The sequence below is a fragment of the Elaeis guineensis genome, chromosome 5, assembly GCF_000442705.2.
Source record: "Elaeis guineensis isolate ETL-2024a chromosome 5, EG11, whole genome shotgun sequence".
In the NCBI taxonomy this organism is placed as follows: Eukaryota; Viridiplantae; Streptophyta; class Magnoliopsida; order Arecales; family Arecaceae; genus Elaeis; species Elaeis guineensis.
The window spans coordinates 15025354-15048504 of NC_025997.2; the positions used below are offsets into that span (position 1 = coordinate 15025354).

Here is a 23151-nt window from a genome sequence, read left to right on the forward strand (position 1 = left end):
CAACCCTCTCATCTGGATACACGAATGGGTCTGAAAAGAAAGTATCATACTCAGGTGGCCAACTGGTATCCGATGATGTCATCTGGGGGATATAAAAGAAGAAGGCACTGCCATCTGTGGATCAAAAGGCGATGGCATCTGTGCAGCATCTAGTGATGACATCTGCGGAATATGCGGTGATGGTATATGTGGAACATATAGTGACAGCGTATATCTCATATCTGGTGTATCGGCTGCTCCATACCAAGGCGCACAGCTATATGGATCAACACCAATCGCCACCAATATTTTGGAACTTATTCTCTCTATCTCACGCAGTATCTGAATCCGTTTGTCCTCATCAGTCGTAGATAAAGCACGACGAGCATCCAACATAAGATCCGACATAGAATCAGTCTACAAAATAAAAATAAAACAGTAAATATACTGTAAAATATAAAACAAAAATATAACATAAATAATATAAATTAATTTTCGTAGTCTTATCAAAAGATACACAGCAGAACTCTTGCCTCGTATCTGAAAATTGCATACCGAGGCTGTCCAATGACTCGCACTGTAATACTAAAAAATCAAGCCATGTAGTCATCGGTATATGAACGACCTCTCAAAATGGGATCACCATAAACAATGTGATCTCGACGTGCATCCCAAATATTGATGTACTCTGCATATCTGATACGCCAGTCAATGCGAGCTCTCTCTCGTCGATCAATACGATGAAGTCCCTGGCTGGTATCAAACTGCTCTGAGATACCCTGAATCTGATCAAACTGCCACAGGATACGATCAGAAAGATGCCACTCTACCACATCAAAATAAATAAGTGGCACCCTAGCAGTCCATATGTTATGTCCAACTGTACACATCTGCGGCAATATAGCCAATATCTCATCTGTATATGGCTCCCACAAAAACTGATAGAGTTAAAATAAAAAAAATTAGTAAGCTAAAATTTTAATAGATTATGAATACTGTAAAATAATATTTATAAAAAATTCAGAATTTATCCGTCTATATGTATCAACTAATGTATCCAACTGGCACCTATAAACCCGTGCCACTCTTATCGATACGTGATGAACGTTGAATGCAACGTTCCATCTATTTCACAATCTACTCATGTTAAATAAATTATATCAAATTTAAAACAGTAAATTTCAAATAAAAAAATAATATTTTTATACCTATATCCCAATAGTCCATCCAGTCTGAATGGAACATCAAGATCATGCTGCTCTGATGACATCTCGAGCAACTGTCGTCGTAATGGACTGATAGTCAGCATACGCTCTCATATCCAAATCTGCAAATTTCAAAAAAATCATACATGATATATCCAATATTTGGAATATAATTAAAAATTAAAAATAAAAATTTTTAATTCATATACCTGTAATAATACAAGATAACCACTAATCTCGCTCTGATCAGCATAAGAACTCTGACACATAGCTCTATACAGGCAAGCTAGTACTGTACTGCCCCAGTTGAGTCTACGAGTGAAGTCTAAATCCTCTAATAATGGCAAAAATATTAACTTCATCTTATTCGATGAAATATCGGGCAACAAGACACCACCTAACAATCGCAGCACTTGACCCTAACATACTGCTGCACCATCTCCTCTAGTGCACCATCTTCGCGGGGGCCGCCGTCGGGGCGTGTCGGCCCGCCGCTGGCCCTCTGTCGCCGCGGCCAAAGAAAAAGAGGGAGAGAGAGAGAGGAAGAGGGAGAGAAGGGGGCCGGCCAAGGGAAGGGGAGGGTCGGGGCCCGCCATGGGGGGCCACCATTGGGGCGTGCCGGCCCGCCGCCAGCCCTTTGTCGCCGATGGTCTAGGAAAAAGAGAGAGAGAGGAAGAGGAGAGAAGAGGAGAGAGAGAGGAAGATGAAAGAGAGAGGAGAGAGCTCACCGCCGTCGGGAGCTCGCCGTCGGAGAGGAGAAAACGTCGGAGAAACATCGGAGAAGAGGAGAGAGGGTTTTTTTTTTTTGGAATTTAAGCTTCAAAAATGCCAAAGGGAATGGTGTTTTCAAAAACGCCATTCCCTTTGGCGTTTTCCTCCATTTTTTTTCTTTTTTTCCTTTTTTATGATTTTTTTAATTTTTTTAATTTTTTTACTTATTTTTATGTGATTTTTTAATAAATAAAATTAATTTAAAATGGGCATAGTAATTTGAAATGATAATTTTTTATTTAAATTAAAGTTAATTTTTTTTAAAAAATTAATAATTACAAATTTTATTTTTTTACCATTTTTTATTTGAATTATAATTAGAATTTTTAATTTTTTAAATTTAAAATTATAATTTTTATTTTTAAATTATATTTAAAATTTTTATTTTTTTTCAATTCAATTCTTTTCCCTTTTTCATTTTTTATGGTATTTTTTATTTTTTTACACTAATTTTTTTTCGATATTTTTTTAAAAAAATAATTTGAAATGGAGAAAGTATTTGAAATGGAGGAAGTATTTGAAATGACATTTTTTATTTTAATTAAAGTTAAAATTTTTATTTTTTAAAAAATTTAATTTATAATTTTTATTTTTTTTCATATTTTTTTCACTTTTCTTATGGCATTTTTTTCTTTTATTTTTCTTAAATTCAAATTAAAATTTTAATTTTTTTATAATTTAAAATTATAATTTTTATTTTTTTCATTTTTACCATTTTTTTATTTTTATGAAATTTTTTAAGGTATTTTTTTCATTTGTTTGAAATAATTTTTAAATAAATTAATTTGAAATGAAAAAAGTAATTTGAAATGATGTTTTTATTTTAATTAAAATTAAAAATTTTATTTTTTATAAATTTAAAATTATAATTTTTATTTTTTTCTCATTTTTTTAAATTTTTGACTTTTTATGGTACTTTTATTTTTTTATTTTTTATTTTTTTGAATATCTTTTTTTTAAAAAAATAATTTGAAACAGAAAAACTAATTTAAATGATGGTTTTTATTTGAATTAAAATTAAAATTTTTTTAAAATTTAAATTTATAATTTTTATTTTTTCTCATTTCTTTCTCATTTTTTCTTTTTTATGGTATTCTTTATTTTTAAATTTTAAAGATTTTTTAGATATTTTTTTGAAAATATTAATTTTAAATGGATAAATAATTTAAAATTTTCTTTTTTATTTGAATTAGAATTAAAATTTTTATTTTTTAAAATTCATTTAAAATTATAATTTTTATTTTTTTCTCAATTTTTTCTCAATTTTTTTTCTTTTATGATATTTTAAAAAAAATAATTTAAAAATTTTAATTTTATGGTATTTTTTATTTTATGGTATTTTTTAAGATTTTTTTGTGATATTTTTTTAAAAAAATTAATTTTAAATTAATTTTAGAATTATAATTTCTATTTTTTATTCTTTTTATGGTATTTTTAATTTTTTTTACATCAATTTTTTTTAGATATTTTTTTAAAAAGATAATTTGAAATGAAGATACTAATTTTAAATGATAATTTTTATTTTTATCAAAATTAAAATTTTTATTTTTTTATAAATTAAATTTTTTTAATTTTTTTATTATTTTTTTTAAAAAATAAAAAATATCAAATATTATGATATTTTTAAAAATATCATTTAGAATGACGTTTTTAAAACTCATTTCAAATGATGTTTTTAAAAATATTATAATATTTAATATTTTTATTTTTAATTTTTTTTTTGATGTGGTCTATATGAAAAATAGAGGGTGATATGGAGATGATAAAATGTCATTCAAAATGATGTTTTACCGGTTTTACATCAATCTGATAAATAAATTAAAAATTAATTTATTTAAGTAAATATTTTTTTTAAATATTAATTAGGAAAAAGACTCTGATATCTTCACCCTCAAACCCTGCCACCAACTCCCGATCGGGTGCACAATAACCGCCGAATTCTTCCCAAAATGTGCCCACCGCCACCGCCACTGCCGGCGACCCCGACCCCACCCGGCCTGGCTCCTGGGCTACCTCGGCCCGCTGGGGCATTCCGGGTATCTCCTCCGCCTCTCCGCCTCCTTTCGATTGGATCCTGGCGGCGGCGACAAGGCCTTTGATAGGATCTACATCATCCAGGGCATGGCCGTGAAGCCTCTCGTGGTTGAGAGCGTCGAGGTGGAAGCCCTAAAGGAGGCGGTAAAGGAGCAAGTGGAATAAGAACGGGCGGCGATGGTGACGAGGGACGAAAAAGAAGGTTTTGCGGTGGTGGGGTTGGGAATTTGGAGGAATCCGGGGGGAAATTTGGAGGTGGGACGGAAGAGGGAAGTATCGGAGATGAATGGAGACATTTGAATGAGGTGGCGATGAGCTACTGTGGGAGCCTGGTGGGGACTGTGGCCGCCAATGACCTACGACGTCGAACCAGCTCTGCTACGACCAGGTGCTCATCAGGGACTTTTTCCCTCTTCGATAGCGTTTCTTCTCATTGGGGGAGAGAGAGAGAGAGATTGTCCGCAACTTTCTCCTCCACACCTTGCAGCTTCAGGTAAAAATCGTGCCTTTTTCCATTCTGCGTTTGTCTCTGTTCTTTCTTGCTCTAGTGATGTGAAATTATTAATACATCTTGATTCACTTCTATTGCTTGTAGTTTGGTTTTGCTTTCCGCTTAAAAATTATTGTTCGACCTCTGGTCTAATCTCTGTAAGGATAAATCACTGGCCGAACATGGAAAAAATCTGGCACCGTATTAAGAGGCTCCCGGGACTGCTGAAGGAACTGTGAAATTCTCAGGTTTCCCAAGTCATGAACAAAGCAAACACAACAAAAAACACGAGGAGAAATAGGAAGATAGAGGTGGGTCAGATTCCAACACTCAAATTGGAGATTTACCACTTAGAATAGCCATACAATTAATCAATTAGCAAACACAACTTTTTTCTTACCAGTATTACATCTTAGTGAGAAGAGCATAGGTAACCTCCAAAAGATGCCGGTTTCTTTGCTCAACTACTCCATTTTTTTTGGAGGATACATGGACAGATAGTTTAAGAGTTGTTGCAGCCAAAATCCAGCTCGGTTAGAACCACCCAGAGGGTGCTAGTGGACCTATGATTATAGAATATGATCTGTCTAGGAGTCACAGATCTACATACAAAATGAATAAAAAATAATTCACTAGATTGGCTCTGATCGAGCCCTCCGATGTCTAAGTTAAATCGGATTTTGAAAAAACGGTAATAAAGAGAATATAATAGGGCATTATAGTGCAAAATGTAATCCTGCCTTAGTCAGCTCACTTTAGACTTCTTGGATTGGCCTTAAGATCAATCTTTAGGAGCTTTGTCTTAGAGAGCTCGACTTATTGGAGCTTGGCCTTCTCGACCTTCTAATAAGCTTGGCCTTCTAAGGTCGGCTTTTTGATGGGCTCAACCTTCTTGGTTTTTTGAGGTCGATTTTCTAATAAGCTAAATATTCTCAACCTTCTTGGCCTTCTAAGGTCGGTTTTCTGTTGAACTCGATCTTCTTGATCTTTTTAACCTTTTCGACTTTCTGAGGTCAACTTTTTGATGAGCTCGATTTTTTCGACTTTATTGACCTTCTGAGATCGATTTTTTGGTGAGCATGACTTTCTCGGTCTTTTTTGATCTTCTGAAGTCGATTTTCTGATAAGCTCAACTTTTTTAACTTTTTGACTTTTTCGACCTTCTGAAGTCGGTTTTATGATGAGCTCGACTTTCTTGACCTTCTCGGCATTCTCGATCTTTTGATGAGCTATGGATTTGCAAGAAGGAAAGAAAAAAGTATGATGAATGAGGGCTTATGGACCTCTCACCATAAGAGTTTTGAATTGTGGGAGTCTATTTTTCTCAGAGTCGGCCTTTTTTTGGTCCCTTGGCTCAATTTATATAGGTGTAGAGTAAGAATCTATTATAGTTGGAGATGAAAACTAAGAGATAAAATATAACTCCCTCATTATGAAGCATCATCCCTTTTTTTATTTGAAATTAAATCTACCATAATTGTCCTTCTATTTCTAAATTTTTTTTAATAACAAAATTATAACTTTTCGAAATTCAAATCTTTATAGAATTGCTAGCCATATATCAATCAATGATAAGGTGGCTGATTTATATACCAAGAGTCGATACTTTGATCCTACAAATAAGCTTGAAAGTTTCTAGAGCACTAATATTCTCCTCCATTAAAATCTTAACATTTCTTTTTTTTTTTTTTGGAAGAAAAATTTAAACATTTCTACCATACCAAATTTCTATCACCTTATGAAATAACTAGAGCCTCAAAATAACTTCATTCTTAGATTTCATAAGATAGATCCAAGTCACCCTAGAATACCAATCAATGAAGACAAAACACTTGCAAGGAAAAGAATCGGAATGGATTGATAGCCAATGTCAGAGAAATTTATAAAAAGATTAATATGGGAAGACTTTCTCATTGCGACAAAACAAAAAAAAAAAGAATAAATGGGCGATCGAGACAAACACTGAATCCCAAATAGAAAGAAAGTATTGAAAGACAGATCGAATAGACAACTCTTTTAATGAATTGCCAGAGTTAGGTGGCCTATCTAGACTTGTCACTAAACGATGCAAATTTCCTAGTAGAGAGTTTGCGGGCTGAAGTTTAAGGACTAGAAAAAAATTGTTGTTTCTTTCTCGGAATCAAAGGATAAACAATTCTATAGTATTTTTTTCTAATTAATATAAAAAAATTATTTACATAAATAATCAAATTTTTAATTTATTTATCAGATTGATGCAAAAATGATAAAATATAATTTTGAATGACGTTTTATTATCGCCACGTCACCCCTATTTTCCACGTAGACGACGTCAAAAAAAATAAAATAAAACTCACCAAATAATATGGTGTTTTTAAAAATAACATTTCAAATGATATTTTTAAAATGCCATTCTAAATGATATTTTTAAAAATACCATATTATTTGATAATTTTTAATTTTTTTCCCCAAAAAAAGAAAAAAATGAAAAAAATGAAAAAAAATAAAAATAAAATTTTTTTAAAAAATAAAATTTTAATTTGATAAAAATAAAAATTATCATTCCAAATTAGTATCCCATTTCAAATTATTTTTTTAAAAAATACATAAAAAATTATCATAAAAAAAATTAAAAATACCATAAAAAGAATTAAAAAGAAATAAAATTATAATTCTAAATATAAAAAAAATAAAAATTTTAATTTTAATTCAAATGAAAATCATCATTTCAAATGAAAAAAAAAAGTTGATATAAACATTAAGGTTTAGCTTTTGCCCAAATTTAAAGGCTTTAATATTTTTATTATTTTATAACTTATGTCAATCTTTTAATTAGGAGAGGGATCCATCGGATTAGAACTGGACATCATCACCATAAATAGAGGGAACTTTTTATCCTATTTTAAGTAGAAGAGGAATCCAACTCAATTAAAGAAAGTGAACTTTTATAGAATAGTAGAGAGCTTGAAACTTTTCCTCTTTTATTTAGAAGAAGAATTTCACTCAAATAAGGAGGATATCACTATTATAAATAGAGGGTATATACCCAGTATAACTCCTACAAAAGGAGTGAAGGAAAAGAGCATAGACTTTACTTTCCATCCAAGATATGTACGATAATTTCTGGAGCATGAAAATTAATAAAAGAAAAAGGGTTGTAAATGTAGACTATATTGTTGCCAACGATCTTATTTTTTATTCTATCTTATTTTTTATTCTATTTTAAATATTTGAGTTAAGTGGGTTAAAGGAAATCATTTATTCTTCCAATTGGATCAAGTTGGTGTCAAAGCCTAGGATCCCTATTTTGTGGAGTCCGAGTTCATGATCTAAACTCATGAGCAATATAAGTAGAGGGGAGAATGATTTGTGGTGCTTGAAGTAATTGAAGGACAAAGATGAGAATGACTTCGACCTTGGTAGATGATGAAATGAAGTCTTATGTTAGTCAATTGGAGAAGATCGTATAACTGATGGCTTGTGAGTCAACCACTACTTTAGCTTCAACTCCAAACTAGAGATGACGAAATGTTTGTTCTATTGATGCTAAAAAATGTGTATATTTCACTATGAAGGATGAATTCAAATGAGAAAGCTAAGAGACTTTAGCCCCAGGATCTGAAAGCAGGCATTTTCCCAGCCCTATTTTTAACTTTGTAGGATTTGTAGGAGCTAAATTTCCCAAACAAGGGAGCTTTGATCCAGGAGGATCATCTGACCTATTGGGGACCAACTTGCCATTTTGGATAGGTTTGGACAAGCTTAGAGCAAAATCTGCCATATCTAGGACTCTATCTGGTACCAAACTTTGAAAAGGCATAACTTCTAATATGGGAAGAATTTGGTGATGCGATTGAAGATGAAGTTGAGGTAAAAATTAAGGTCCAGCTTTAGTGCAAATTAAAAAAATTTTAAGATATTTTTATAATTTTATGTGGGTGAGCTTAGGCACAAAAATAAGTTTGCCCCAATATGACGTGGATGTCATAGGTTAGAAACATGGAAAAAAGAGCGTTTCTGCATGCATCTAATTTGGACTGGACTTTACTAGCATAAAAAGAGAGAAGTTTTCATTCTTGTCCAGCTGGAAGAGTAATCTGACAAGTAAACAGAGTGGACCTCTGTAAAATAGTAGAGAACTTGCAACTTTTTCTCTTTTAGCTAGAAGAAGAATCCAACTTAATAAGGAGGACCTCATTAGTATAAATAGAGGGCATATAACATAGTTTTGAAGAAGGGGATAGAGAGAGTGAAAGTAAAGAGTATGGACTCTACTTTCCACTCATAATATGTACTACAGTTTATGAATCATGAAAAATTAATAAAAGAAAAGGGAATCTAGACCATACTTTTGCCAATTAGTTGAGCAAGTTGAAGGCAATTCTTCTCCCTAATTGAATTAGTTGTCCTAGATTTAAGCTATAGGGCTGAACGATAAACTTTGTTCATGTAGCATTATTATGTCTTTGCTACTTAAGTGAAACAAGGTGCTAGTGAGTATTGCTGACATGATTCTACAGTCAGGAACTTCAACCTCACTGAAGCACCTCATGATTAAGATGCACCCATTAATTACCTCTTAAATGAAGTTTCTGGTAACACTGGCTCCGATGCAAAGTATTTCATAAAAGCATTTTAACAATTGATAACCAAATGCAATCATTTAAGAGCCACCATCAGGACTCAGCATTACCATGCTGAACTTTGAATTTATTTCACTAACTCTAAACAAAAAGCCTGCACATGCATTCTATATGATTTTAGAGACTTTTAAATTGTTGGCCTCTTCAAATTCATAGCCATCATGAATTAACCATCTCTCAATTTTTTCGTCATGTTAATGTTCTTGTATTCTATTCTAGTCAGAGCTGGGAGAAGACTAGGCTGCCACAGCCCCAGACAAGGGCTAATGCCCGTTAGTTTTAAGGTTAGAACTGTTCCTTTTGATGGAAGCAATGAAGGATTTCAGGAGGTTTTGGACCCTGACTTTGCAGACTCAGCAATTGGGTCTATAGCATCCATTGTGATTCTGGTGAGCCTAAGATGGAGCCCTCTACACTTTGTACAACAATTTAATGACATGCAATTAAATGACATGATGCCTTCTAGAAGGCTTTTAATTATTATTATATTTTATTTTAAGAGGATTCTGGTGGATTATTTTGCTGACAACTTATGGAAAGATCACAGGAGATTATGCATTACAAGAGAGAATGATGTACAAACAGGCATTAAGTTGATCCTGAATTTATGTTTGTCCGGTGGCTTTGACATGTTCCCTTCTAGTCACTGATGGCTCATGTATGATAGACCATTGGATGGGCATTCTAAGTTGAGCATTGATGGATTCTCTCTTAAGAAAGTATTAATTTGCAACTTTTCTCACTAAACTGACATTTTAATAACTCATATTCTGACCATAACTATTCTTTATGCACTATAAATTATTTTAATACTTGATTATCTAGACTTAGCATGCTATTGCTAATTTTTGGAGTATGGTCACATGACGCACTGAAAGATGTACATAGTTCCAGCACATAGCAAAACTAGGTCAGGTTATGGGGCATTTTTATGCATCCATTTAATTGATTGCATACCATATAATGTACCTGATACTTTGCCCTAACGAATATTCCAGACCCTATGTATGGTATCCTGGATTATCATACTTGTCTGATCCTCTCTTCTTCTTTTTTTTCTTTTTCTGATATGATCTGTGAATCCATTATCTACAAATTATCCTGCCAAGATTTTCTTACAGCACATCCGTATCTCAGTTATGAGATTTGTGATGACATGGTTTTAACCTTGTCATTTGTGTACAAAAAATGCCAGCGCATTCTATGCAGAATATCTTTTATCATTGTGTATATATTGGTCTTATGACATCATCTTAGTTCTGATTTAGAAATGGACAAAACAAAACGAAAGTCACCTAGTTGTGGTGTGCTAGTGCAGGGGGGTTATATCTTGCTAGTTCATTTTGTAAATCGTGCCTGATACTTGAACTTCCATCACTATAAAGAAAACTAGTTCTTCATGCTATGCTGTGTATGCTCTCTTCTGTATCTCTTTCGTTTTTATAGGTGACATCGCCTAGTGGCCTTCCCCTCTCTGAGGGGAAAGCTCTAAAGAAGGGGTGCCAACCAGCTGAGTTAACAACTGTTTGGTGACAACAACCAGTGATATGGATCCTCCTTAACAAAGCAAGAAAGATAAGGAACAAAAATGTCCCTTTTTTCTTCATTTCTTTCCATGTGGGATTGAAGTGTCACCTTTTCTGACAAACCCATACGATTGTATGAGCATGCTGTACACTTGTTATATTTGAAGATTAGCACACTCTTTTCCTCCAGATACCTGCATAGACTTTGACACTCTTAAACTACTGTCATTTATTTTATGTATGTTTTCTTTTCTCTTTAAGTTCCCAACACCAATGGACCATTTAAAATAAATTCTTTGATATGAATTTGTACCAGAGCTGGTAGGCTTCAAGCTAAAGAAGCTGTCTTTGAAACAGAGTTATGTTTTTTAAAGGTTAAGTAATGAGGGCAGTCATAGTTTGTAAGAAATGCTGAAGAATCTGTAAGAGATATATTCATATACCACTGTCATGTATGGTTTGAGATTATTGAAAAATGAAGGGTGTGAACGTGCATTAGTCAACTGGCTTAGATGAATATGTTAAATTTGATGCACATAGATACACCAAATTTGGGGGGTTTCTCACATCTGAACATTTCTGTGGAATGAAATTTCAGGTGACATGGTGCAACATGCATGACATGTGCAACGACCATGCAACAATGTGTCTGGTATTGTCTAGATGTTGACACAGTGGTTGGAGCTGTCTAAGTAAACATGATGAGGAAAGGGCTTAGGGACCATTGGTGTTAGTCTTGGCACAGTCGAATAGCTTCGTATACCACAATAGAAGATTTAATTTTAAAAGTTTGAAGCAGAATTGTGTTATTTCACAACTAATGATTGGACTTCCTTTGAAGAATGTATCTACAAAGCAAATTTTTACCATAAGAATTTAAGTGTATGTCAGACATCTTTGATTATGAGCTTATCATGCATATGGACCCACTTAATGAGAGACTAGTTTTGTGAAGTGCAGAGCCCAACCTTATTAATCTATTCCTAGTTATGTTTGACTATACTTGAATGTAGTAGAAGAGATAAATATAGATAAGCATACTTCATATGTATGACAATTGGGTAAAAGCAAATGTGATCATTGTTTTAAAAGGCAGTTGCAGTATGCAGGCCACATATGTGAGTGCATATGTGGTTAGTATTTTTTTAATTATTTACAAATAGGTAATGCATGTTAAACATTATAAGAAACAAAAATATTGATAGTAATCATTTTTTATAAAAAATAGCAATATTAATAACAATAACAACTAACAATTTGCTCTTGCTAATATTAAAACAACTAACCATTATTAATACCCATATCAGGCCCATCTTGAACCTAATGATAGCCTGAATTTGCTTCATCCACCTAGGCTCATATGAGAGTTGGCTGCAGATGTTGCTGCATAATGCTAAGTAGACCACTTTTTTGGTCCTTATGCGGTATGAATGCATGTAATAACCACACAAAGGCAAATCAGTATGGTCAAAGGACTGCATACAGCCAAAATAAGGTGTGATCATAGGACCGCATATGCACATGCAGCCACATGCACCATATTTAAAACACCAAATGTGATATTTTGACCTAACACCATAACTGTGAGAAAAATTGTGGAATTCAATATGTGAGGCCTTACTACTCATACAATTATTACTTCTTGTTGACTTCGTTTTGCTTCAAGAGAATTTCTGGACTTTAGACACTAGGATAAAATTTATTGAAGCTTGCTATTGCTTTATTCAATAATTGCCATTTTGGAAAATTTTAGATTTATTGAGATAATTCTACAAGCAGTTTGCTTGATTCATCCATACCTACACTCTTTTTGCCCTCCCAACACAAATACCCACACCGCCTTTTTTTTTTCTAGTAGATAATACGGGGAACTTCACTTTCCTATCGCTCCAATATGCATGACCTGAAATGCATCTTTTAAGCTAGTAGTATTCTCTGAAAAAATGTCTTTCATTATTAGCAATAAGCTTTATCATCATCTGCTTAAAAGATTCCCTTCCACAGGCTTTATTCTACTCTGCTCTGTGGTGCTCTTGTGAAATAATTGCTACTTTTATACTTCTAAGAACCTGGTCCATGCTATTGATACCAGGCTTGGTGCTCTCTCTTTCCACTTAAGAGAGTACTATTGGGTGGATATGAAGAAAATCAATGAGATCTATTGCTACAAGACTGAAGAATATTCCCATGATGCTGTTAACAAGTTTAATATATATCAAGAGCAAATTCCTTCTTGGCTAGTGGACTGGATTCCTGAGAAAGGAGGCTACCTTATTGGGAATCTACAACCAGCTCACATGGACTTTAGGTTCTTCTTTCTTGGCAATTGTTGGGCCATAGTTTCTTCTCTAACAACTTCAAGACAAGCTGAGGGCATTCTCAATGTTATTGAAGATAAGTGGGATGATCTTGTGGCAGATATGCCTTTAAAATATGCTACTCTGATTTAGAATAGGGGCAATGGTGTATAATCACTGGCAGTGATCCAAAGAACACATGACTGTTTCTTTTACATGCTTTTAACTTTTTGATTCCTATACGTGATGGATGCTTCTAATTGGCACCTTTCAGAGAGCTTTTGAAATGATTTCCTGAGGCATCCTTCTTCTTCTTAATTTTTCATGTTATTAAGCTTGAGGCAGCTTAAGCAAGCATTCAGTGGCTATAAAACCACTAGCAGGACTTTTCCCTGCTAGTGATGCAGGAATTTTAGAAAAATAGGCATGAACTCTTTTTTAACAAGTAGAGTCATGACAATGGTGGATCTTGGCCTACGCTACTATGGAAGGTCAGGTTATTTTTTGTGATCTCTTCTTTTGGTACTCTGTTTAGCATTTTAGCTTTGCTAACCATAAACCTTTATTGTTTCCTCTTGTTTTATATTACAGTTCACATTAGTTTGGAGTTTGCCCAGAGGGCTGTTGCAGTGGCTGAGAAGCATCTTTCAAATGGCAAGCTGCGAGAATATTATGATATGCGAAATGGAAGATTTATTGGAAAGCAGTCATGCCTATATCAGACATGGACCATTGCTGGTTCCTTGTCTCTAAAATGCTTTGGGAAGGTCCAGAGGTAGCATTGATATGGACATGCAAGGAGGATCTTGAGCTTCTTGAAGACTGTATTTGTAGTCTAAGCAAGAGTTCTTGGACCAAGTGTTCCTGTCTTGCAGCCAGATCGCAGATTCTTGTTTAACCATGCCAATCTACTGAACTTCTGGAATGTATTCCTACTGTATAGAAGAAAGCATCAACGCAGAGGAACTAGTTTGAAACTGCAGACAGGACATACAGCCTCTATAATATAGGTCAAGGTCAGATTTATTCTTTCATCTAGGTTTGTCAGTGCTTGTAATAGTTTTGTGGAGCTTCCATCAAGGACTAATCAAATCCAGTGTACGGTGGTGGTGCTGGAGCTGGCAATTTCTGTATGTTGTAACAAGATCTACTTATTCATGTACTGCAAACAGTTTAGTTCGATTAAGGATATGTAAAATAGATGGGGACACCACTGACTGTTGCCAATACAATGGTTCTAGAGGTGTACAGGTTGTTCAGTTATGAATATGTCTGCTGGTTTCATTGGTTCTATGGTGCTTAAAACATTGAATGAAACTAATAAATGCCCAGTCGGGCTTGAGCTGGGCTGAGTTCACTTTCACCAACAGATATTGCTTTGATGGATTAATCTTCTCTCCTTTCAGAATTATATGTTTGCTGATTCACGCATGCGAAGCTAAATGAAGCATTCAGCTATCTCCCATTTCAGATCATCTTTGTTGCCAGTGCTGTTGCTGCTGTCAATGTAGTACGTTTCTTCTGTAGCCGTTTTGGTGCTCCAGTTCTGCCTCTTGGTTGCATGTTGCTGTGCAGAATGTTGATCGAGGTTGCCGAACCCCTCCAATGCTGCAGGGGCACCATCATTTTCTCTCTTCATTAGAGCTCTCAAGAACAAGAGGATAGAAGCCATTTGCATCTAAAGCCCACAGGTGCATAGCTTTTCCACTATAAATATATTCCAGGAGTACTTCACAAGTTTATTATTGGTAGGGTATCAGGTAGGTGGGTTATTCTTCCCAGACAATTTTTGGTAGCTCATGTGGAAATGCTTTCGGTTGCATGCAAGAATCCTGTTATACTATTGTTTAAGTGTTGAAAACATGGTTGGTCATCTAACAAAGTAGGATTTCCTTTTAACAGGTCAATGGTTGTTAATCCACTCTTTTAGGCATGCTTGTTTTGGTTGGCATATGCTTCCTGATTGCCCGAATATAATTCCATCTGCATAGCACTCTTTCTTGGTTATCGGAGGATATTTTATTATTTTATTTTGTTATTTCAGTTTCTAAATTTCAGGATTGATCAGGCTTTTATCCTGCATGCATATTCAGGACACTTCATTTGTCAGCATATTCAGTACATGTTCCCTACTACATTTTCATTATTTTTCTTTTTCACATCCATTTCACTACATTAATATAACTCAATAGTTGCATCATTTTGACTCCTTTACCAGACATATACCTTGTCCATCTGGGACATCTAGTTCTGGTTTTACTTCTTTCTTATCATATTTTCCTTTAAAATTTGGGAAGAATCGATTGTATAGAACGGGGAGAGAATGCAATTTTGGGACCAGGCACTTGTTCTCCTCACTTTTGAAATTTAACTCATATCATGATAATTCATGATGCATCTGTATATGTATTAAAAGTGTGTGTATAAAAGAAGTTAACCGATTTTTTTAAGCTATAGTTAAACAACCTACTTTTCAAACTTATTAGTTAAACATAAATAACTATGCCAACTGAAATGCATTTGGAAAACCCAAATTTTCTGATTGTTGCAGAATATGGAGAAAAAAAAGTTTTACCCAATCTTGAAAGCATACAACACTGCAAATCTCCTTAGATATTCTTCTCAATACATGTTCTTCCTTCTTTGACATGACACTGGTAATCTAATTACTACATAGACCATTGAAGTCACCCCGCTGCTTCTAATCAACAAACATTAACAAAATTTGGGGGACTATTTCAAAAAATAAACCCCCAATTGATACACATGGCATGCACAAAATGTTATCCTAAGAAATCTCTACTATCATTTTACTAAGGGTATTTTTCCACCGTATCTTTGCGGAAGAGATCAAGGCGATTGTGTCCAAGCCTGAGTGAGTACATGGCCTTCTTGTACTCAGCCCAAGTAAAGGATTTGTAGCAACGAGGCATTTGGGGTGTGATCATCTCTGGAAGAGGGGAAATCCATTCATGGAGGGGAGGTGCACCAAAATAAGCCATGGAGAGCCTTGAGCTGTAGGAGTTAACCAAGGCCCTATGTCTCACACTAACTAGTCGTCCATTTGTCATAGCCTTCAATAAGATAATATACAAAAGATAAAGCTTAATCAATAAAATGTCGATACTCTGGACTATAGCTATTATGTTTAAAGAGTGTGTCAACAAAATCATAAGATGGTTAAAGTCGAATGTAAAAACAAGAAAGTCTTTAAAATAACTTAGAAAACCGATATGGTCGTATGTAAATAAACTTGGCCAACCAATTTGAGTTAAATTCGGTCAAGCAAGTTTTTAATTTGACTCAACAAGACAATTAAATTCTAACATGGCTTTTGGCTTTCCACCAAGGGATGAATTGACTCAAGGTGGAATTAAGGTGTAGTTAGCCAAGAAATAGGTGTTAAATAATATGTCAATAGAGTAAAGCCATTTTAGAAATTAATTAATCTCACAACAGATGGACAAATAGTAATCCTTCTTGCCAGTTTCCTAATATCATTCTATTTTTTCATTAAAAAAAAAAAAGAATGTAGGAACAAGTGTATCTGGATTATGATTTTCTGTTCTAAGGCCAATAAATCAGGGGCTTTGGTCTTCCAAGTGGACAATGCTATCTTCTAAACTCATGTATTTATTTATTAACAATTTCTGCATCCTTCATCTGCTTTTCCTTTGTAATGCATCCTATCTTATAGAAGTAGGGTCTCACATCTAAGCAGTGCTGTCCCTAGGGGTGATGGATCGAAGGCCTGCACACGAGCTCTTTGCACGTGTTCAGGTTTCAGAAGATGGCACAGTCTCTGCCAAATTCCTTGAAGAAAGCATTACAGGTGTGAAACTTTTTCAGTGACAGCAGTCTCATTTTTCAGAGACAGTAACCCGCGGGAGGCTAAACTAAGAGACCAACCTGAAGCAGATCGCCGACCATGATATAGAAAGTGTTAGGGTCAGGTGGCACCGGGACCCAAGCTGCACCATCCGATGATGAGGTAGACAGTATCTGGAGTCCTCCCACACTATTGGATCTAAGGAGGGTGATCATCTGAGGGTCCGAGTGCTCGCCAAATCCAATCCTACCACTCCTAACATCCATGTCATTGTTGATATCCTCCTTGTTGCAGCATGGAGGGTAGTGATTCAGCCTTAGTAGTGAGTCACTCTCTCTGTCTCTTATCAGCCTGCTAAAAACCCTACCATCTCTCAGCCCCAGCCCTTCTCCCAGCAGTTCCAGTATCTCACATGCCAGCTCTTGCACAGTCTCCACGTACTCATTCACCGCACAGCTGTAAATAGAAGGACAAAAATTAAAAGGAGATAATTGGATTGGTCAGTTAACTGGCAGTCATGGAGGGAAAGACATTTCACGTCTGCCATTTTTGAGACCTTTTCCTGGCAATTGTGTTAACAGAGCTTCTGCTGTATGTTTTCTGCCAAGACTTTGCTTTTTTATAGATAGCATGGCAAGATATGGCATCATTCATTCAGGCGTACTATGTCCTTAGTGGGGCTCCTGGGGATTTTCTCACCTTGTTTTCTTGACATTGTTTTGAGGTGATAGTCTCACTACCCATTCTTATGGGTTTTTCTGGGTGTCTTGGATGTTTCTGAGCAAGTAAGTTGGTTGGATTTAACCCAATATCTACTGATAAGCTCATCTAGAGGATGATACAACCATTTGTGCTCAATCATTCCAGGATGGAGCTTGAGCCATAGTTGGTGATCCATGGCTAAGAATGGTTTAGGGAGTGCTTTCATTTTGTGCTCTACTCCCAAAACATTCGGTGATTAATTGAAAGACCTACCTTCATGGTGCATACTTCAACTAATTAAACTGGGTCCTTTGAATTGAGTAGCTCCCTAGTGGTCACACCTCTGCTCTCCTTGAGGCAGGGTGGGTCGCATTCTGAGTGATGCATACCAAATTTGTTAGACTAATTTACATTAGGCGAGTCTTTCTTTTCTTTTTTTTTTCCTTAAAAAATGTCAATGCTGACTGGTGCTTGCCAGGTTATGCTGGTGTTTACGCAAAATCGAATGCTACAACACAAATAACAAATCCTACAAGTGATCCACTTCACTATGGAAGATTAAGATTAGCGGGTTCCAATTAAAGTAGTCATTTTCATATAGTTTCAGTTGATGTGATTGCTCAACCAAAGAAGCATCATCTTTGGTAATGGCTGAGAGAAACATGAAAGCGCGTATGAAGTAAATAATTGTACTGAAGTATGTCTACATTAAGTGGATTACAAATATTTTTTTCAGAAGCAAATACTTATGTAGTGGATTGAGAAGACTATTTTTTGCTTTTATATATATATATAAAGCAATTGAGGAGTGAGAAGCATATTTCGGGGCATCACCCAAAATGATATGATATATTGAATTTGTATTTACCTATCGACTCTTGATTGATCACATGTAGTCGATAGTCCTTATGCGTACACTATCTCTAGTTATTTATCTTTTTTCCCCTTTAATTTCTGTTGTTCTTGGTAAGGATCTACCAAACCAATGATTGACTGATGGCCTCCAAGACCATCCCTGCCATTAGTTATCACCACATCTTTATCGTGACCCTCCACTCTGGTAGCAAATTAATAACTACAACTAAAACATGTTATGTATGATCTCTTAATTTCAAAGAATGCAGTACTCCCCCTTTTCTTTCCTTTTTCTCTTTTGATTGGAAGTGGAATGCAATACTTTGAACAACCATACCCAGGAGGATTAAAAAATGTTGATTGGTTTTCATCTTACAAAGACTTCTTTGGAAAAGTCGACTACTGATTTAAAATGTCCAAATAAAAGCCATTATATATATATATATTCAGAGGAGTGGGGTTGGGGGTGTTGGGGTTTCAGATATATGGAAGTGATTAAACTATTCTAGGAGTGAAGAGTTCATGGCATGGGATAACTAGACCTGTCAGTTAGTGGAGATAATCACAAAGCTACACACATAAAAACACTGTTTTTGAACTCGATAACATAAAATGACATGCATGCATATATAACGAACATGAACATACAAAACGAACGACTTGAGATTTCCTCCTAAGCTCTCGAAATATTATAGCAAAAACTATGTAGACATCAAAACCATAGGAAAAAACTCTTCGCATACAAGTAATAATTTCTTAGTCCACCATCACAAATACTATCATTTAAGAGATTAGTTCATGTGATACCTGAATTTGGTTGGATTCATTCTTGATATTGTACTGGTTCTCTGGGACATGGAGGGGTTGGTGTGGAGGAGGAGGTACTCCACCTCTCCGGAGTCTCCATTCTGCCCAATGGCCTTGCTCCCATATCCAAGTGGATTCGGAGGCCCTGCTCGTTGCTTCTCGACAGCCGGCAGAGAGAAGAAATCTAATGCAATGGTCTCCATTTGCGAGATAACGGCGGCAGGCACTCCATGGTTGATCACTTTAAAGAAACCAGACTCCTTGCAGGCCTTCACAATGAGCTCGGAGATGAGGCCTCTATGACCGGAGAGGTCGACGATCGGGATGGAAAGCGACCGGATGTGATCACCATGCACAGGACTCAAAGAAGCCACTACCATGGCTAGCTAAGGGCTGCTTCTCTTTATGTTTGTGTACCTATAGGAGTTAGAATTAGAGAGGGTGGCTTGGTTAGAAGAGAGAAGATACTACAGCAAGATAAAAGAGGAGGAGGGCAACGGTATCCTGAGGTGTGAGGGAGGAGGGTGGTGTGGATATTTAATAGGTGTGTATGTGTGGGAAATCATGTACTGAAGGCGGTTGTTAACCACAAACCGAAGAGTCATGCATTGCACACGAGAACCTTTGACCATATTTGCTTCTCTTCGCTTGGTTTATATTCTTTACTCGTACTAATATTTTTTAAGGGACAGAGTGGGGGAGAGTCTCCAAATTTTGTTCGGATCATGAAATATAGTAACGGTAGAATCTGAATCCAGGGATCTCGTACCAATACCAAGAAATTTTATACCACATGGGCGAACTAGCATGCTCCATGGTAGATCTATTTTACTAATTTCATTTTTTACTATTCATTATCTCACTAAATCTCTTAATAAACGTTCCTTATTATCTTTGAATTTTATGTACGGGTGTCCCGGATTGCCTGCCACTACATGAACTAGCAGTGATAGAATTAAAAATTAATGAAATTTAAAAAGATTCTCCTTAGAAGGATTGTTCTTTCACGCAAATCAATTATTGGATCATCCACATGCACATATCTTAAAGTGCATCACATTCTGTCATTCATCCACATGCAAATACCTTTTAAGTGACTAATGGATGATCCAATGATGGATTCGTATGAAGGTGAATCCTCCTTTTTGATGAAAGGTACAACTCCAACCCGGAGTGGGAAGCTTAATCGGCACAACTATTTCAAAAAAATCTATCATGCATTCCTAAATAGTCTATTGCTATTAGCCTTGCCTGCTTGATCTTTGTTTGTGTTATGGACAAAGAACTCTCAAAAACAGTAAAATGAATTAAAATATATTTCCAGATACAAATTTGAATAACTCATTCCCTATGTATAACTTTAGCTATTACTTTGTTTTTCTATTACCGAAGCCTTTAAGCATTACCATGCAATGGCATCTGGTGTAGACTTGCATGTTTGATCTACGTAATTGGCAACCTAGCTACACGAATGTTGTTAAAATAATAAGAGAATTATTATGATCTTTACACATGCACTCAAAAAATGAAGGACTCTCTCTCTCTCTCTCTCTCTCTCTCTCTTTATATATATATATATATATATATATGAAATTGAGGCTACGACGCATAAACTATAGGCCTTGAGCTGTTAAGAAGTTGTGGATCCGTGTTTGTGCTTGTGGTCCTCTATCGCAAGCCAAGGGTCGTGGTCCGTTGCTATCGTGGACTTCTCCAAATGCAGGACGACTTTGTTGGCCCGTGGGTCCCGCTGGTGGTGTAACATTTTTTTTTAATTCGGCGGTGTTCACACGTGAAATTCACCTGACCGGGTCAAGCATTAATTCCGGTTCGACCACCAACGCTACGTATTTGGTAACCGGATCGGACCAACCAGACCGGCTTGGAATTGAAATGTGATTCTGTTACTCAGGGGGATCGACAGATTTTGTCAAAGATAGGATAGGGCTGGTTGATCCGACAATCATTTGATCCATTTTTTCCTTGAATGGTCTTTTCAAAAAATAAAATGTCTTAAATTTTTTTTTTCAAATTATACAATGTAATTGATCTAATTTTCTTTCTAGATTTAATATATCTTTTCAATTGCAATCACGTTGAATGTACGTTTAGGAGCCCCGACCATTTTCTTACTCAAAAACTAACAAAATATATATTCTTGTGGAGAGCAATAAGTGGCTGGGCTCAATAGATGCATGAGTATGTCATCGATGTCTGAATCAGGAAGAATAGATGATAGTGAGATCCACTAGCTTGACTTTGAAGAATTTTTATTAATGAAATGCTACATTCTCGAAATAGAGAACGGCAACTACATGATTGCAAAAAGTTAATGGACTGATGAAAATAATAAAACTACTGATCATTCATTGACTGGTGAAAAGTTTTTGCTCTACATTATAATTTAGTATTTATATATCCTCTCTTTGATCACTAGATAGCTGTCTCTCTCCAGCACCGGTGCTTGTCATCTTTAACTAACACCATTTTGATTAATTTCTCTCAATGTTAGCACAAATCAATTTTAGCCTTCGAACATTTTTATCTCCACTTCTCATATCCCAATCTTTCAATAACCACTTCAACTATTCAGGTTTTCACCATATATATATATATATCAAGCCAATGACTTTTTTGGACGATATAAACAAGATGGAGCAGATGGTACTCTTAGACAATCACACTTGGTTTCTCAAGCAGGCCGTATTTGCGAGCAGCCTATGTTTCACCACAACTTATCTACCACAGTTGGTCTCCACTTCGAGTGACTCACCATTCAGTTTATTCCAAATGTTGCTCATTCAACCTACCTTAGATAATGCTACATGGTAAGTTGATGGGCCTCCAGATTTATATCATTTATTTTCATATTTTGTCCTTTTACAATTATTCGGCCTCCCTCAAACCATCCCACGTGGCCTCATCTTAGAGGATCTCTATACCTGAGATTAAGATGTGGTGTAAGTAGGCCAGTTATCCCATTCTTTGACTCCGATTGATGGCCTCTGCACTTATCCTGACAAATCAGACATTATGCTCCGCATGTCTATTGTATTCTGGCATATCAATCTTAATTTACCAAGGATGAAGCCTCTCTTATCATTACTCAGCTTCTAGTTTCACTGTGTAGCAAATATCTAATCAACCTTTAGGTTTCCACTATGGTGGTGTAAACATATAGTATAAAGTTGGTCGCTTATATGTTAATTTGGTTTTAGAATTTTGTTGGTCCTCCAGCTCCAGATTTTAATTGCCTAGTTAATAAAAATTGGTGCAGTGCTACAACTATACCATGTAAATATGTTATAGAGTTAAACAGAATCACTACTTCTTTCAATAAAAGAAGTGAATACAGAATGAATGAGGGGGCCACGACATAATCAGGGTTCGTTGGCGGCTGGAAAATAAGCCCCCAATTCTGCTGCACTCCATATCAGTGCGACACCGATGTTTGGCCACATGAGATAGCGATGTGGGAACATGGAATATTGGTCCCAGGGCATGGGTGGGGGATTACGGTGGGCTCTGGCATGTAGGTGGCACATGCCCATCAGCCTGCCATGCTATGTTGGTCTGCTGAAGCTGAACCAAACTACAATTTCTTGGTTGTTAACATCTGTCATTTTTGGTCTCATTCATGACAGTGTTTGCCTAACTGTTTTATCCCAGGTTTGCTCTTTGGAAATCCTGACACGCACTCATATCATCATAAATTGATTGTTTTAATTCTTATAAAGTTTTTAAAAACTACTTAATTTATTTTTGAAATATAGTTTAATCGATACCTTTTAGCATCTATTTGAATTTTCCAATGAGATTAGATGGAAAATTCTATAGGATTCCTAGACTACATCTGTACAACCAGTAAGATCACATACTGAAGGCTGGATTGGATTTGTATTTATAAAATATCTAGAAATAATTTTGGAGTAGATCGGCCTGAATCCCATAAAATAACACTGGGATTCTTTTTTTTTTTTTTTTCTATGAGATTCGGGGCCGACTAACTTCAAAACTTGGATATTTCGTTTAGC

At 35.5% G+C, this 23151-nt stretch overlaps 2 protein-coding genes across 2 annotated transcripts in view; one reads left to right on the plus strand and one right to left on the minus strand.

Annotated features, from left to right (window-relative positions):
• LOC105045111 (neutral/alkaline invertase 1, mitochondrial) overlaps nt 1-14291 on the plus strand; it is a 46946-nt gene extending 32655 nt beyond the window's left edge. The window contains 13 exon segments of the mRNA XM_073257352.1: nt 3822-4272; nt 4275-4340; nt 4343-4482; nt 9325-9338; nt 9340-9481; nt 9484-9490; nt 9604-9669; nt 9672-9738; nt 9740-9789; nt 12618-12677; nt 12680-13051; nt 13054-13415; nt 13516-14291. Coding sequence (XP_073113453.1) covers nt 3822-4272; nt 4275-4340; nt 4343-4482; nt 9325-9338; nt 9340-9481; nt 9484-9490; nt 9604-9669; nt 9672-9738; nt 9740-9789; nt 12618-12677; nt 12680-13051; nt 13054-13127 — 1509 coding nt within the window. The 3' untranslated portion in view covers nt 13128-13415; nt 13516-14291.
• A 1134-nt stretch (nt 14292-15425) lies between these two features.
• Nucleotides 15426-19627, minus strand: LOC105044974 (gibberellin 2-beta-dioxygenase 2). Its single transcript, XM_010923098.4, has 3 exons — nt 19118-19627; nt 16834-17209; nt 15426-15998 (listed from the first exon to the last, which is right to left on the minus strand). The coding sequence occupies exons 1-3, from the start codon at nt 19495-19497 to the stop codon at nt 15738-15740; spliced, it is 1017 nt and encodes a 338-aa protein (XP_010921400.1). The 5' UTR covers nt 19498-19627; the 3' UTR covers nt 15426-15737.
• Between the last annotated feature and the right edge of the window lie 3524 nt (nt 19628-23151).